The sequence below is a fragment of the Prionailurus bengalensis genome, chromosome D1 (genome assembly GCF_016509475.1).
Source record: "Prionailurus bengalensis isolate Pbe53 chromosome D1, Fcat_Pben_1.1_paternal_pri, whole genome shotgun sequence".
In the NCBI taxonomy this organism is placed as follows: Eukaryota; Metazoa; Chordata; class Mammalia; order Carnivora; family Felidae; genus Prionailurus; species Prionailurus bengalensis.
In genome coordinates, this window is record NC_057346.1 from 39,573,182 (window position 1) to 39,589,458 (window position 16,277).

The 16,277-nt window shown below is 46.3% G+C and overlaps 1 protein-coding gene across 1 annotated transcript in view; it reads right to left on the reverse strand.

Moving 5' to 3' along the window:
- HEPHL1 (hephaestin like 1) overlaps nt 1-15,576 on the reverse strand; it is an 82,319-nt gene extending 66,743 nt beyond the window's left edge. The window contains exons 1-2 of the mRNA XM_043579933.1: nt 15,371-15,576; nt 588-832 (exon numbers count right to left, since the gene is read on the reverse strand). Coding sequence (XP_043435868.1) covers nt 588-832; nt 15,371-15,540 — 415 coding nt within the window. The 5' untranslated portion in view covers nt 15,541-15,576. The remainder of the gene's footprint in view (nt 1-587; nt 833-15,370) is intronic.
- Nucleotides 15,577-16,277: the final 701 nt, after the last annotated feature.

Genomic DNA, 16,277 nt, shown 5'->3' on the forward strand with positions numbered 1-16,277 from the left:
TTATTGGTTTGAGACTTTTCTTTTCTCTTGACATAAGTGATTAAATCTCTAAATTTCCTTTTCAATACTTCTTTAGCTGTATACCATAAATTTTGGTAGGGTTTATCTCCATTTTTATTCACTTCAAAATATTTTACAATCCATCTTGTGATTTATTCTTTGACCTATGGGTTAAGTAGAAGTATACTGTTTATTTCCAAATATTTGTAAGAATTTGCAAAATTTCTTTTATTGATTGTATCAAATTTAATTCCATCGGAGAATATACTTTGCCTTCTATCAGTTCTTTAAAACTTATTTAGATTTCTTTTAAGTCTATCGTCTACCCTGAGGAGTGTGCCATATGCTCTTGTGAAGATGCATTCTCTAGTCAGTGGATGAGATGTTCTATAGATGTCCATTAGGTCAAGGTGGTTGATAGTGTTGTTGAAGTCTTCTATATCAGGGGGAACAGATAGAGATGGGGAGAGAGGAGATGGGAAAAGACAAATGAACACGTGTGATCATTGTCTCTTAGATCCCTTTAACTGAAATAGACAGTTCCCTTATTTATGGAATACAGACAAGACACCAATGATTGGATTTACCTTCTGAATCTTTGTTGTAGAAAACGCCGTGCGGATGCAAAGAGTATGGTCGGGAAGCAAAGTTCTTTAAATGAATGACAATCACATCACCCACTTCAGCCCTCAAGATAGGGCCCAGGAATCCAAGCCAGGGAGGTTTCGGGATCTCCGTGGAATAGGTCTCATCTGTGTAATGTCTATAGACAGCCTTTTTGTAAAGACTACCTATCCTGTTGGGCCCTCTTTCGAGAAATAAGGTTGCAAGTCTAAAAATAAGAAAGAAAATATTTTATAATTAACATTAAAAGAGAAATCCTAATAGCTTATTTTAACAGTTCATAAAGTACTTGAGTGTATGATTTCTTATATGGTGTTGGACACAACCCTCTAAACTCTGTAGAGATGGTGAGATTATCTTTCAGTTACTTTTGAGGAAACTGAGGCTAAGAGAGTAAGTGACAAGCCAAAAGACACAAATAATATTCACAACCAAACTAAACCAAAATGCTCTAAAATCACGCTGTCCATTTGCCCCTTTGGGTTCAACACGTTCCCCTTCAATTTTCTTTTAACAAACACTAAGTAGGTATTGACCATGTTCCCAGCACCTTGCTGTGTGCCATGGAGGGATACAAAAGAGTGTACGACCTAATGGAAAAATTGGGTAGCGACATACAGCAGTATGTGATTAAGTACCAATTGAGTTGATGGAGTCACACCGGGTCTGAGAGTCTCAGTATTGACTAATGGATTTGTTTGCTTCATTAAGTTTGGGGAAAGCACTATAGATCAAAAAGCCAAAGACATAAGATATTTTCAGGGTTCCGTCCTCATTTCCTCAAAGAGATTACCCAGTGTTTGTAACCAGTGACTCAGATACGAAGCTCCCAAGCAGCTCCTACCACAAAGCTGTCCAGCAGTCTCAGGTATGAATGGTAGCTTTGCCCACCCCGCAGGCTCTTCAGGATGATGGAGCCAGCTGTCAGCGTGTCAAGCAGCCAGGCATCCAGCCCACCATGGAGCAGCAGATAGGGGTGTAGGTAGATGGAGGAGAGGGTGTCTGGGTCAAGCAGGGGACAGGGATCCAGTGGCTCAAGTCAAAGCAGGAGCAGTGTTCTTTGGTACATCCAGCCCAGCTTTCTTCCCCGGCCTCATTTCCTCATTGCCTCATTGCCTACCTCCCCTGACCTCACACTTCTGCCAGGCCTCCCGTTCAGCCTCCTCAAATTGCACTGTATCCTTTCCAGCATTCCAAGACTTGCACACATTCTTTCCCCGCGTCTGGATGTTATTCCCTACTCTCTACCTGTCAAGCACCCTTCCAAATCAGTTGCAACTCTTCCTCCTTTCCCCTTCTGGCCACGCACAGTGCTCTGTTCATGCACGAATCACACACTTGCCAAAAACGTGTCACAGTAAGATACGTACATCTCTGGTTTGTGAGCTAATTGAAGACAAAAATCCTTCAAATACCTTTTTTTATCGTAATGCTTAGTAATTGCCCAGAAGCGTTGGTGCTTAGTGGCTTTGGAATAAAGAAAAAGAAAAGCCTTGAATTTGCCCCCAGATTGGCAGATTAAAACTGGGATAATTTTGCAAACTACATTTGCAGAAAACGGTATGTGGCCATACTTGACTTTGAGTATTCTCCAGGCCAGGGATGGCAGATAGGTTTTAACTTGTGCACCAAATCTGATTGATTGGTAGCGACTGCTTAGGGGAAAAAGTCAAGGTTGAGTTCAAGCAGGCGGAAGAATGAACCCCTCGGGATGTGTACCGTGGATGTGGGGTTGGAGGCATGCTTGGTTGTTCTCTTTGCTCTACACAGACTGCCAGGTAACGGGATACTTTGGGGTCTTCGGGTGTGGCCTTCTCTACAACTGGATGACAGAATTCTATCACTACTGGCAGAACATACACCGAGTTGTTCTCTCGTAGTAGCAATAGTGAGGGAATGAGCTCCTCATTGTTTGTTTCTCAGGTCCCTTTGCAGCCAAAATACAGAATACATTCTGTCCAATAATGGCTGGGTCCAGGGCAGAGTTTGTGGACACCAGAAGATATCCAGTGAATATCTCTGAAATCCAACCTGTGACCTTATGAGATTTGGTTTGCTGACCTGTTCCTCCAAAGACTGTTTTCTTTCTCCTAAGGACCTACTGACAAACAGCCATCTTACTTTTTTGTAATGTATAAGCAGACCCTTAGAGCACAACAAAATTTAAAACAAAAGCATTTAAACAGAACATAGCATGGTTTTCCAGTCAGATTAAAAGCAATTTCTTGGGGCGTCTGGGTGGCTCAGTCAGTTGAGCATCTGACCCTTGATTTCAGTTCAGATCATGATCTTAGGGTCATGGGATTGAGCCCCATGGGATTGTCTCTCTCTCTCTCTCTCTCTCTCTCTCTCTCTCTGCCCATCTCCTCCCCCGCCCCCACCCCACTGACTCAAATAAGTAAATAAATAAATAAATAGCATTTTCTTCACAGCGTCATTACTTCCTTGTTCTAACCAGCAAGGACATCCAGTTTACTCCAGACCACAGACCATGGTCACACCTGTCAGCAATAAAGCCCTCCTTTTTCCTTTTTTTATAAAATTTTTCAAAATTTTCATTTACTTTTGAGAGAGAGAGAAAGACAGAGACAGAGACAGAGTGTGAGCAGGGGAAGGACAGAGAATGAGGGCGGCGTGGAATCTGAAGCAGGCTCCAGGCTCTGAGCTGTCAGCATAGAGTCTGGCAAGGGGCTTGAACTCACGAAACATGAGTTCATGACCTGAGCTGAAGTCAGACGATTAACCGACTGAACCACCCAGGCACCCCAATAAAGCCCCTTTTAAAGAGACTGGTCTTGGCCTTGGAAGAAGGGAACTTCCCAGAGTTCTCAGCCAAGCCAAATGAAGGGGTGGAGCAGCTAGGCCTCAGCTCTAAAGGGCATTGCCACATCACTGTAGAGCTGAAGGCATTGCCAGAGGGATAAAATTAACTGGAAATGACATTGGAAGTGGAGAGAATTGCAACTTCTAGAACTTCTCTGGGTGGTGAGTACTGTGTATGATCAGAAAGAATCAGCTGCTTCAGATGGGGTTTGTGAGGTGGAAGGAAGGAGCCCCCCGGGGATGTGTGCACGTAGTAGCGGGTGGTCACCGAAATCCCTTCCGAGAAGGATTGCTCCAGTGACCTGGAGAGTGGGTTCCTTCTTCTGGTGACCAAGGGGATGGTATGAACTGCCACCACCAGGCCACCTTCTTCTCTCCTTGGCACTCAGCCTTGCCTCCAAATAAGAGTTGAGCAAGTATCTGTTGAAGGAGCCCCAATATTATTTATTTTCCCAGAGCACCAGATTACTAGCCTGGCCAGGCACCCACATGTGTCAACCCTGCCCTGCCCTTAGTGTGGAGTCAGTAGGTGGGAAGTCCCTAGGACAGAGGGGAAACCCATGGATTTAGGCTCCCCTTCGAGGAGCCAGGGACCAGGGGACTAGTCTTCCCAGAGACAGCAAACGCTCTTTATCCCCAACCTGCCAGGTTCAGCACCTAAATAATGGGACTAACAAGGTAGGAATCCTGACAAAAGGATTGGAATATTACCACAGTTATTTTGGTAGCAAAAGCCTGGAAAGACCAAAATGTTCTTCAACTGGTGACTGGATAAACAAACTATGGCATATTCAGACCACATGGCCAGACAACAGAATGAGGAGGTTCTACAGGGGGCAATACGGCACAGTCTCCAAGATACCACATGAAAAAAGCAAATTGCAGATCAGCACGTAAAGTATGATCCCATTTCTGTGTTTTTTTAAACACTATACACATTTACACATATGCAAAGAAAACATTTGGAAAGTGGCCACGGAAACCATAAAAGTGTAACCGCTGGGCCACGGGCTGAGGCCACAGGCAGGAGTGGGAAGGAATGAGTTTACTCACCCTCTTCGGTACTTGGGCATGTTTGACTCTATACCTTTTATTTACTTTCATAATAAAAACAAGCTCACATCAGAGCGCCTGGGTGGCTCAGTCGGTTGAGCGTCCGACTTCGGCTCAGGTCATGATCTCACAGTTCGTGGGTTCGAGCCCCACGTCGGGCTCTGTGCTGACAGCTCAGAGCCTGGAGCCTGTTTCAGATTCTGTGTCTCCCTCTCTCTCTGCCCCTCCCCTGTTCGCGCTCTGTCTCTGTCTCAAGAATAAATAAACATTAGAAAAAAATTTTTTAAAAAGCTTTAATAAACAAAACAAGCTCACATCTTATTTAGAAAAGAGGGTCTAGGCTGTTAGGCAACTGAGGGGCCAAACTTCTCTTCTCATGTGGCTTCTCCCTCTGAAAACATAGCTGCCACCACAAGGTGTGTTGTTCGAGTGAGTTCTCCTCCACGGAGGGGAGGACTGGCGGGGACTGGCGGGGGGACTGGCGCCCTGAACAGGGAGCACAGCGCCTGCAGCCTGAGTTGGAGGGAAGGCAGTCACTGCCCAACCTCTCTGGCTTGACAAGTCCCCGCTCAGGCATCGAGACCGAGAACTTGGGCACAGACCCCGTGTGTAAACACTCGGTCTTCTGTGTATCTACCGAGCCTGTGTGTGTCTGCCCCTAAGCAGGCGTTCAACCCTCTTCTGTTCTGTGAGGCAGAAGCCTATTTCCCTGTGCAGGGGAATAGGATAAAAAATCTGGGCGCCTGGGGCTTTGGGGATAGGAGCCCTTAGATTTCCCAGCCTCACTTGCAGCTTGGATGGTCATGTGACACAGTTCTAGCCAATGAGATGTACGCATGTGTCATTCTATGAGACTTCTTCTGGACTCCTCTGGCGCAGACCCTCGCCATTGTTTGCCCTTCCCCCTTTTCATGCCTGAAATGAAGATACGATGACGAGCTTCGGCAGCCATCTTGACAGAATGGGGAAGAAGGTCACGCCCTACAGAAGGGCAAGTGAAAAGCCAAAGGCATCTGGGACCCTGAAGATTGCCAACCTCTGGCTTTCTCTTGAGTAAACCAAAAAATACATTTGAGCGTTTTTCGGGCTTCTGTTAACCAGCAGCTGAATACAAGTCCTAATTGAATAGGGCTGTTCAGAAGGAGGAGGAGGAGGAGGAGGAGGAAGAAGCAGGAGAGAACTGAGTCATCCTCAGGCTGGCTAATTGGCCCCAGAGTAGGAGAGTTACCTGGCTTTATAGCTGACACTGGACCACCCAGGAAGGCAACGACAGAGGAAGAATTAGATATGGAATCACTGGCGTCCTCTGTAGGCTCAGCCTGTTGGGGAAAAGGCTATAAAAAGGTCGTTCATAGGGAGGGCCCTGTCTCCCCAGCAGGGTCGGCAGGGAAAGACGGACGTCTGATTCTCCCCGCTTCTCTACTCTTGGCTCCCAGCCTGCGCGGGAACGCATGCGCGCTCTCACACACGCAAATGCGTGCTGAGCAAGAGCTCCTGAGCAGGCGCGAGTTGTCTGGCGGAGCCACCCAAACAAGAGGCAAGCGTATCGGAAGGAGGGCGAATGTTTGTTGACTTCCCACAGTACCTATTACATATGCTGCATATTTTAGCACTGACTTGTATGTATTGACTTGCTTTGCACATTCCTGGACGTGTCAGTCTTCCCACATAGGGAGCCGATAGTCACCCCGAGACAGGATCAGGTTTTCTAAAGCAGTAGTTCCCCGGTGTCCAGCCATGCATCAGCTGTCTCAGAATTATTTGGGACGTTTGCCAAAAACTCGGGCCCCCAGGCCCCACTTCAGGGCAACTGAATCACACTTTCTGGCGTGGCATCTTTATTTTTCCTAAGTTCACCGAACGATTCTTACGGCGGAACTTTCCAGTGCTTACCCATTCTGATTCTTCTTTCCTCCCAGCAGAAGGGGAGAGCAAAGAGCCTTTGCAGATAGGTGGGGCCACGCGATTTTGGCAAATGGCTGTGAGTGGAAGTGACATGTGTCATTTCTGGGCCGGGGCATTTAATTGCCATTGCGATACCCCCTCACTTCCTCTGCTGCAGGAAAAGCTTACAGTGAAGATAATGAAGCCTCGAGATCCATGCAGCCCCGCTTATTACTTGTCCCAGGAGGACAGTTGTCCTGGAGCCATATGGCCCTGTATGAAGCCGAGTGGGTGAGAAATGTGCCTCTGTGGGGTTAAGCCCCTGAGATCTGGGGGCTGTTTGTTGCTATGGCACAACCTGTCCTATTCTAACCCATGCAGTTCTGAATGTGCAGACAAGTTGGGAAATCACGTCTCTGTAGTACTCAGTACAAAACAAAAACCATAGCAGCTATTTGAAACTAGAACATAATAACTGTTTGAAACCATAGGAACCAGCCAAAGAGGAGAAAATAGGGAGAGATGAAAGTCAGTGAAATCAGTCTTTTTAATGGCTCTGCAGCAAGTTGCTGCTAAGAACGCATTATACATTCATAACAGTGGGACAGAAGCTCCATCACGCATGAGTCTGGGAAGGTGCAAGCCTTGCCCAAGAAACAAAAGAAGGTGACTTCAAGGAAGCCGTCCACAGAAAGCAGCCTCTGACACAGCTAGAGAGCACTAGTTGGAACGTCTGTGCTCGTGGACTTTATATGATTTACAGTGTAGCCGCAGGATGGCCCTGCTGTGAGGGACTGAGCAATCACTACCGCTCAGGCTCATCCCTAACCAACATTCTGACGTTTTGACTCAAACTGAGGAGGTATGTATTTTATGCTGTGAAAAAATCCAGTCGGGCTGGAAAATTTCTCATGAGCAACTGCTTGAAAGACAAAATGAGCATATAGAACATTGGCATTGCCAAGGCCACAGGTAATACCGTGAAGGGAGACGCCTTCCAGGAGCAGGTGAGATTAACCACTGTGAGAAGAAACCTGACTTTGAGAACCATCTAACCGGTGCAGAGATGGGCTTCCAGGTTAGATTCTGAGGAGTTGGTAGCTTACAGCATATGTGCATCTCACCAGCACCTCTGTCCCTGACAACCTGGATCTTTCAGTCAGATTTTTTCCCCCATCCATTCAACTACTGAGCAATTGTTAAACCTCCGTTTTATTTTATTTTTTTAAATTTTTTTAACTTTTTTTGTTTATTTTTGAGACAGAGAGAGACAGAGCATGAAGGGGGAGGGGCAGAGAGAGAGGGAGACAGAATCGGAAGCAGGCTCCAGGCTCTGAGCCATCAGCCCAGAGCCCGACGCGGGGCTCGAACTCATGGACCGCAAGATCGTGACCCGAGCTGAAGCCGGACGCTCAACCGACTGAGCCACCCAGGCGCCCCGTAAACCTCCATTTTAAATGGGACACTACACTAGAAACTGGGGCAAAGATGTGTGAATGTCAGTCTCTGCATTCAAGAGGTTTACCATCTGGCTGGGAAGCCAAAACGTAGACAGGAGAGTAAATAGCAACACCCAGTTTTCTATATTGACAGCTGCACCATATAGACCCTGCAGGTGTGAGTGTGTGGAGGGGAGATGGGGTGAAGGGGGGGTGTGGTCAGAGCAGCAGCAGGGGGTGTGGTCAGAGCAAACATGCGAGAGACCATGATGGTCCCAAGAAGGACGCGCAACGTTGTTGCCTGAGCTTGAGAAGGGACATTGAGAAAACAGGACCAGATTGGGGCAAGTGCTACTTGGCAAAGGAAGGGTGATGATGGTGACTATGCACATTCACACTTGGGTGCAGCCACGCCCTCCCTAATTAATGTATTTTAAGCCATCCAATCAATGCGTTCCTCTACACAGTCTCTCACCGTGGTTCCCCCGGCACCACTCAAGTCCTGAGTTCTTCCTTCTCCCACTTCATGTCCCCAGAAGCCCCTCAGGACACACACAGTTGGGCTAAAAACAGATTTCTGCAGTAAAGGGAAAAGAGAGGAGACTTGAATGCTGTGAGATCTTGGGGAAGCAACTTCTCTGAACCCCGGTTTCCTTGGCTGAAAACTGGTGACCATGACAGAGCCATCATGAGGAGAAAAGGAGGCGATATGGAGCCCCCTGCAGAGGATCTGGGAGAGGGGGGTGCTCAGTCGGTGGGAGTTATGGCAAAGCTCTAATTAGAAAGAAGGAAACGTGACCGTTTTCAGTCTCTTTCCCACAAAACTCCTGCTCCCCAGAGACCCCTCAAGATAGGAGAGCTACCATGATGGTTAGCATTTCTTGCACGCAAACCCACAGTGCCAGGCACCGCTTCTGAGCACATTCACGGACCCCATGTCATCTGAGCCTCCTGATCCCCTCCTCCCCAGAGTGGGCTGATAATGGCTTCCAGAGACGAGTCCCAGTCCTGATTCCCTTATGCGGAAAAAGAGTCTTTGCAGATGTGATCAAGTTAAGGATTTTGAGATGAGGAGAAAGATGAGACACACATAGAGAAAGTGATCGGAAAAGGGAGGCAGAAGCCAGAGCCATGGCACCTTGGCACAACCAAGGATCGCCAGCAGCTCCTACCAGAAGCTGGAAAAGTCAGTAAATGGATTCTCTTTTAAGCCTCCAGAGGGAGTGTGTCCCTGCCAACATCTTTATTTCAGACTTCTGCCTCCAGAAGTAGGATAGAACACGTTCCTGTTGTTTTAAGCCACCTAGTTTGTGATAATTTGTTATGGCAGCCACAGGGAACTCGTATGCCCCCAAAGCAAGTGCTATCATTATCTCCATTTTACTGATGAGCATGTTGAGGCAACGAGAGATTCAGATACTCTGTTGGTGAAACAAGAACTGTAAGCTTGTCAGGTGATGCCGGAGCACACTTCCCCAGCCAGCCAGGCTGCCTTGGCATCTCTGTTAGACCACTGCTGGACTACACTTGGCTAGGGAAACCCACCCTGGGACTCCTGGTCCCCCTGACCTGAGACAGGACATCTGTCACCCCACTGCATGGCATAAAAACCTTTTATGATAATGCCTGGAACCTAGTGAGGGTGCAGTGACGGTTAGCAACTATATTGTCTGTGAGTTCTCTTAAATCCCACTAACCAGGCCTTGGAACGCCCCCTATCTGGAGGCGGGAAAAGGCAGAGGGGGACCGAGAGGGTGTTTGTGATGGATGGGAAGGAAACAGGGAGAAATGGGGTAAGGGAAGGTTGGCAGGGACTGCCTGCTGCCTTGCAATGTTTATGCTCCCCTCCTTCTGAGTAACAGAATCAAAGTCTGCTTTCACTCAGAAAGAAAAACACAAAACTAAAAGCCTGTATTTATGAGCCCCCTTTGTGGCTTTGGGTATCCAGTGAGATGTACATAGAACTGACTGTCTGGGGTTTCCATGAGAGCCCTTTAAAGGGCTAATAGGATAATACAGCAGGAATTTTGTACCCTTTTTACCTTTTCCCTTCCTCTCTTCCTTCCTGGAACATAGACATGAGGGCTGGAGTTCCAGCAGCCATACTGTGACCATGAACTACCTTAAGGAATCAAGTCACACGCTAAGGATCGTGGGTTATCCAGACGGCTAACAGACGCATGAAAAAATGTTCGGCATCACTCATCATCAGAGAAATACAAATCAAAACCGCAATGAGATACCACCTCACACCTGTCAGGATGACCAACATTAATAACTCGGGCAACAACAGATGCTGGCGAGGATGTGGAGAAAGAGGATCTCTTTTGCACTGCTGGTGGGAATGCAAACTGGTGCAGCCACTCTGGAAAACAGTATGGAGGTTCCTCAAAAAACTAAAAATAGAACTACCCTACGACCCAGCAATTGCACTACTAGGCATTTATCCAAGGGATACGGGCGTGCTGTTTCGAAGGGGCACATGCATTCTAATGTTTATAGCAGCACTATCAACAATAGCCAAAGTATGGAAGGAGCACAAATGTCCATCGACAGATGAATGGATAAAGAAGATGTGGTATCTATATACAATGGAGTACTACTCGGCAATCAAAAAGAATGAAATCTTGCCATTTACAACAACGTGGATGGAACTAAAGTGTATTATGCTAAGCGAAATCGGTCAATCAGGGAGAGACAAATATCATATGGCTTCACTCACATGGAATTTAAGATACAAAACAGATGAACACAAGGGAAGCAAAAATAATATAAAAACAGGCAGGGGGCAAAACATAAGAGGCTCTTCAACATACAGAACCAACTGAGGGTTGCTGGAGGGGTTGTGGGTGGAGGGATGGGCTAAATGGGTGAGGGGCATTAAGGAGGACACTGGTTGGGATGAGCCCTGGGTGTTATATGTAGAGGACGAATCACTGAAATCTGCTCCTGAAATCATTATTGCACTATATGCTAACTAACTTGGATGGGGTTTGAGCAGTGGTCAGCCTCATTCATGGCCAAGGATGGGTTCTGCCTATGAGTTAGCACCCATGAAAACCCCCACGTTACTGGGAAGAAAAATCCTGCATGTGTGTTGGTTGCCTAATGAGGTCTTTGGTGAGAATTGCAGCTTTAAATAAGGTGACCCCACTCTGGTTCCATTAAAGACAAGGCTTTACCACCGAAGCACAGGTACACCTTAATTAAGCGCTTTATGAGCCCGAACAGGACGGGCACGAATGGATCAAATGCTGACACCATCCCCAGGCAAATCAAAGGAGCCCGGTGTCCCCATTAGGCCCAAAGGGGAACAGGGGAAATATATTCATCTGGATAAAATATTTCTAAATAGAATATAACTCCTAAATTTAGTGCTTTCTAGGAAATATTAGTGCCTACAGTCTCTGTTGTATTTCTGAACTCTATGATTAAGCAGAGGTACCAAGAAGGGAAGTGAAATTGTACCATCTGACTTCTATGGAGTCTCGGAAAAAATGATGTCAGTGTATTTCCCATTTTATCCTTATGAATCAGGATTTATTAGGCTCTTGGCGCTGCCTAATTTTGGTTTCCAAGCTTTTTTCACATCACTGAAACTTTGGCACTCACCATCCTATCCCCCTAATTTTCCCCATCCTCGTAATCAAAGATCAAGCAACCCAATAACTAAATTGACAAAGGGGTTAGTTTTTACTTTAATGATTCCAAAGGAATAGCCTTGTGTTCAGTCCTCCATAAACCACTGTCACCAGCGAAGCTCTGTGTGGGTGAGGGGCATTATTACCTATACTCTAGGCCTTCCTCTGAGCCATCGTGGCACTTTTCTTTCAGCTGCAGAGGGGACCAGTGTACCTCGAACACCCACACAGCAATGCAGGGAGAAGAAAACGCTGTGTCCCAGGCTTAAGAAAGACACCAAGCTCCGTGAACGGTGAGGAAGGAAACAGATCAGAATAAGCCAGGGTTGCAGGGAAATATTTTTGCATAAAAAAGTGGAGATAGTTCTTAAAGAACAGGGGGAAAATAGATAGAGAAAGAAAAACATAGAATATTTCAAAATTTGTCACACATCCGCACTCTCAGACCTTCTCCAACTCTGATTCCTAGACTGAATGTATGCAAATCTTCTCTCTTTCACCATTGGGAAAATCTTTCTAGAACCAGTGAGCCAAGTAAGACGTTTCTCATTCGGTTTCAAAAATTATTTTTGATTCCTTACAATTACGCTTCTCAAGTGATTTTAGGGATTATAGTTCAACTACCTGGTTATACAAATTAGGGAAATTGATGTTCAGAGAGATGATGTGAGATGTTCAAGGTTTCACAGAAAGCTGGGGGCAGAGCAAGGACTGGAAGTGAGGTCTCCTGATTCCTATGTCAGAATCCTTCCACTCAAAGTGGGACCTAGACCCCTGGCTCTCCTGGACCCCTAAATATCAGGCATTTGTCTGGATCTGAATATCTTCAACAGCAGACTGTCCTCAGAAGTGCAGGAGGCTGAGTGAGAGGCATGGTCACAGTATCCAAGATGACTCCTTGCTTCTGGGGAAATGGCACAAAATAGAATACGCGTACTGAACTCCCTATGCCCCACGATTGTGGCATCTTCACACGTGACACCTGTGGCAGCTGTGACACATGTGAATCATGACATGTGTCCTGTGTTCTTCAAGCAAGAGTCAGCAGCCCACTCCAAGTGTTCCCTCTCAGGGGCTTGCCCTGGGCCACCTGTCACACCGGTGGCCTCTGGACACGATTGCTAATAAAAGCCGGTATACACTGTGTAACCCAGGCTCCCCCTTAAGCGTCAGGAAGCCGCCCTGCACAAACACCCCCCCTTTACCCATGAGAAGGAAATATCTGGGGACTTCGGCATGACGTCTAGAAAGCCAGCTGTGCCTGAAGGGCAAGAGTCCTCTCCTGGGGGGCCACAGCATTTGTTAAACCACCCCACTCTAAACTGATACCGAACCATGACTTAGCCATGCCTTATTTTTTTTCTTTTTCACCATAATTATTTTCAAACACTTTATGGTATGTTCTTCAAAGCACCATCTTCTGGCTGAAATGATCAACAGAGTCCCTAACGTCTTCCCGCACTCCGCTTTAGTGGAAATAGCATTGCAGTATTTGGGTATTTAAAGTACTTTGGGTTTTTGAATGAACCCAGGTAACCGGTTTGGCCACAATATCTCTCTGGGAAGAGTAACCCATGGGACTAAACCTACCTTTGGTAAGAATTGGGACTTTCTAGAAAGTTCCTTCTGCTGGAATCCCCGGCTGCCATCAAAGCTGAGTTTAATTCAGCGGGAGAGGATTACCTTTACCAAGAAGCAGGTTGTATGGTAAAAAAAAAAAAAAAATACGAGCTCTGGAGCAATGTTGAGTTTGGTGCTGCCTTCACTCTGTAAACTCCAGCAATACTTAACCTCGGAACCTCAGTTCTCAGTTTGTAAAATGGGAATAATAACATTTGCAAGCAATAATGAATTGAAAGCCTCTGGTGAGGGGCACCTGGGTGGCTCAGTTGGTTAAGCGTCCGACTTCGTCTCAGGTCATTATCTCACAGTTTGTGAGTTCGAGCTCCGCATTGGGCTCTATGCTGCCAGCCCAGAGCCTGCTTCGGATTCTGTGTTTCCCTCTCTCTCTGCCCCTCCCCCACTAGTACTCTGTTTCTCTCTCTCTCTCAAAATAAATTAAAAGAGAAGAAAGAAAGAAAGAAAGAAAGAAAGAAAGAAAGGTCAGTCTCTGGTGAAATTCCTCGGTCAGAATAAATGCTCACAAACAGTTCTGCTGACATTTTAGGAGAAAGATAGACTTCTAAGCTTTTTACTCAACCATGTGGAAAGGCAATCCAATATCACGTCGTGCTTAAAGACTATATTCACTACGCTCCGTGCACACGTTTTGAACAGTCTCATGTTCAATAGCCACTCACAATGACAATTTCCTATTGAGTTCTTTTTGAGGACAGCAGAGCTCTATTTTGGGAAAGGTTACTGGCAGTTAGGGTAACCTCTCGCTCCCATATCCATTTGTCACAGTAAACACTACCACAACCGACGATCAGCAGATACGAGATTGAAGGAAGTCAAGAGCTCTCTGTGGAAACAGCCCCCTGGACATTAAGTTTCCTGGTTCAAGGCTTTAAGAAGATCCTTTCTCGGCAGCCTGGCTGGCATGAGTTTTACCCTTCTCTAACCAAACATGACTAGGCCACCTTTGTATTGTTAGAAAACCGGGAAGATGTGTGTCTAAGCCAACTGGCTCTTTGGTCTTTCCTCAAGGCAGGGGGACTTCTTGGGAGCCTTGTTGGGAGGTCTTTCCTCAAGCCTTAAAGACTTGTTGGGAGACCCCATGGTATTCCTGAATGTTAGCGACTAACTTCATCCTTAGAAAGTAGAACTTGGATGTTGAGCGTACTGAGCTCTGCCTATCAGAAAGAAGCCAGTATGTCTGTATATCCAACAGTGGTTGCCAGAACATCTCATAAGATGTTCTAAGAACCATGAAGTTGAAAGTATGAATTACAGCTTCTAAAGCCGGGAGCTAATTTCAGAGGGAGCTCCAGGGAACAAATAAGAGATATAAGACACTGGACCCTGAGAGAGAGAGGAAGGGTGAGGGCTATTTTCTGCAAAAAAATTAAAAATCAGAGAAATACAACACTCTGATACCATCTTACCCAGCTATGCCACAGGCCTGGGGACTAGAATATTTCTCTGAGGTGGCTGTAACAAACCTTTCACCAGTGAAAAAGCCATTTCTAAAAGCCTCAGGGAAACTCTTAAAATACCAGCCAAATCTATTGTAACTGCCCCTCTTTAAAAAAAATTTTTTTTTAAGTTTATTTTTGAGACAGAGAGAGAGCACGAACGGGGGAGGGTCAGAGAGAGAGGGAGACACAGAATCGGAAGCAGGCTCCAGGCTCTGAGCCATCAGCCCAGAGCCCGACGCGGGGCTCGAACTCACAGACCGTGAGATCGTGACCTGAGCCGAAGTCGGACGCTCAACCGACTGAGCCACCCAGGCGCCCCAGCCCCTCTTTTAAATGTTGCAAAAGAAAAACAAAACATAACTACCTATGGCATATTTTACTTATCTCCAGTCTTCATTCCAAAAATAAAAACTTAGAGAACACTGTATTTTAACGGTAAAGAATTCATAAAAGTTCTCAAATGCTCATCCCAAGGGTTGCTGTTAATTTTTTTTTTAACATACTGAGCCCAGAACCCCCTGGAAGTCCCTAGTAGTGCTCAGCGAAAATGGTCCTTTTATAGAGTGAGCCATTATTGAAAACATCTGGTTGTGTAGCGAGTGCTTCACAGAGAAGGCTGTGAATAGACAGCTCAACAAATAGGTAGGGCTAAGAATGTCGACATTACATACCCACCCTTGTGAGGGCCCTCCAGACCAACACAAAACCCCTTCACTTGGTTTAGATCAACCCCTCCCCATTATAACCACCCAAGGACTATAACCTCCATGCAGAGGCAAGAAAAAAGCCAAACCTAGGAGTCTACGGGAACCCCAACTTTACTCACTTGTCTTCTGAAAAGCTTTCCCCAGTAATAACGTTCTTTCCTTGGGGCACATAGTTCCAGTATTCTTCCACAATCCCAAGGTGGTATGTTCTGGTAACTGCACCAACCAGCCCAGACAGACCCAGGAATGTGAAGAGAAAGACGCAGTCAGCCTGCTGCTTCCGAGGCATTTGTGGATGTAACTCAGGCAAGCAGCCTGCACAGGAGGCAGCCCGGCCTGTCCCTCCCCCTCACTTGAAGCTAATTATAAATAAGGAATGAACGAGGCCCAGCTCCTCCCCCTTAGGTGGCTTGGGGTTGGGACAGAGACTGACAACTTGTGTAAGTAGCGCGAACAATGAGGGGAGTTCGATGATGACAAAACGTTTGCCTGCCATCCAGGAAATGTGTAGCTGGCTTATTTATTCAGCACCCAAGCCAAACAGGCCTGTTTCTGTAAGTTTTGGTGCACGGCTGTGACATTAGTCATTCATCTTTGCCAGGAATGGGAGTGCAACAAGTTGGGCTAATGGGTTTCCTCCCTTCTTCCTCGTTTTTTCTCCACACCTATTATAGGAACATATTAAAATCTGGAAACTGGGCTGGCCTGAGTGGACCATCAGGAAAGTTCCTGAGCACTAAAGAAAGCTTCATCTCTGATGGGAGGGCAGAGGGAGTGATGTAATCCCCCTCCGCCATCTCCAACTTGTTTTATGAGGCTACATGAAACAATCAACTCACATCATAAAGTTTATAACAACATTGTAAAACCTCACTAATTCTCCATTTGGTCATGCACCATCTCCCCCAAATTCTCTCAAATCTTACCAGCAAAAACGAGGAGCTCAATTACTCAGTTCAGCCAAAATTTTAGAGGTCATCACCCTCAGTGAGCTGCCTTTGTAAGGATGAGTGAAAATGCTGCAGG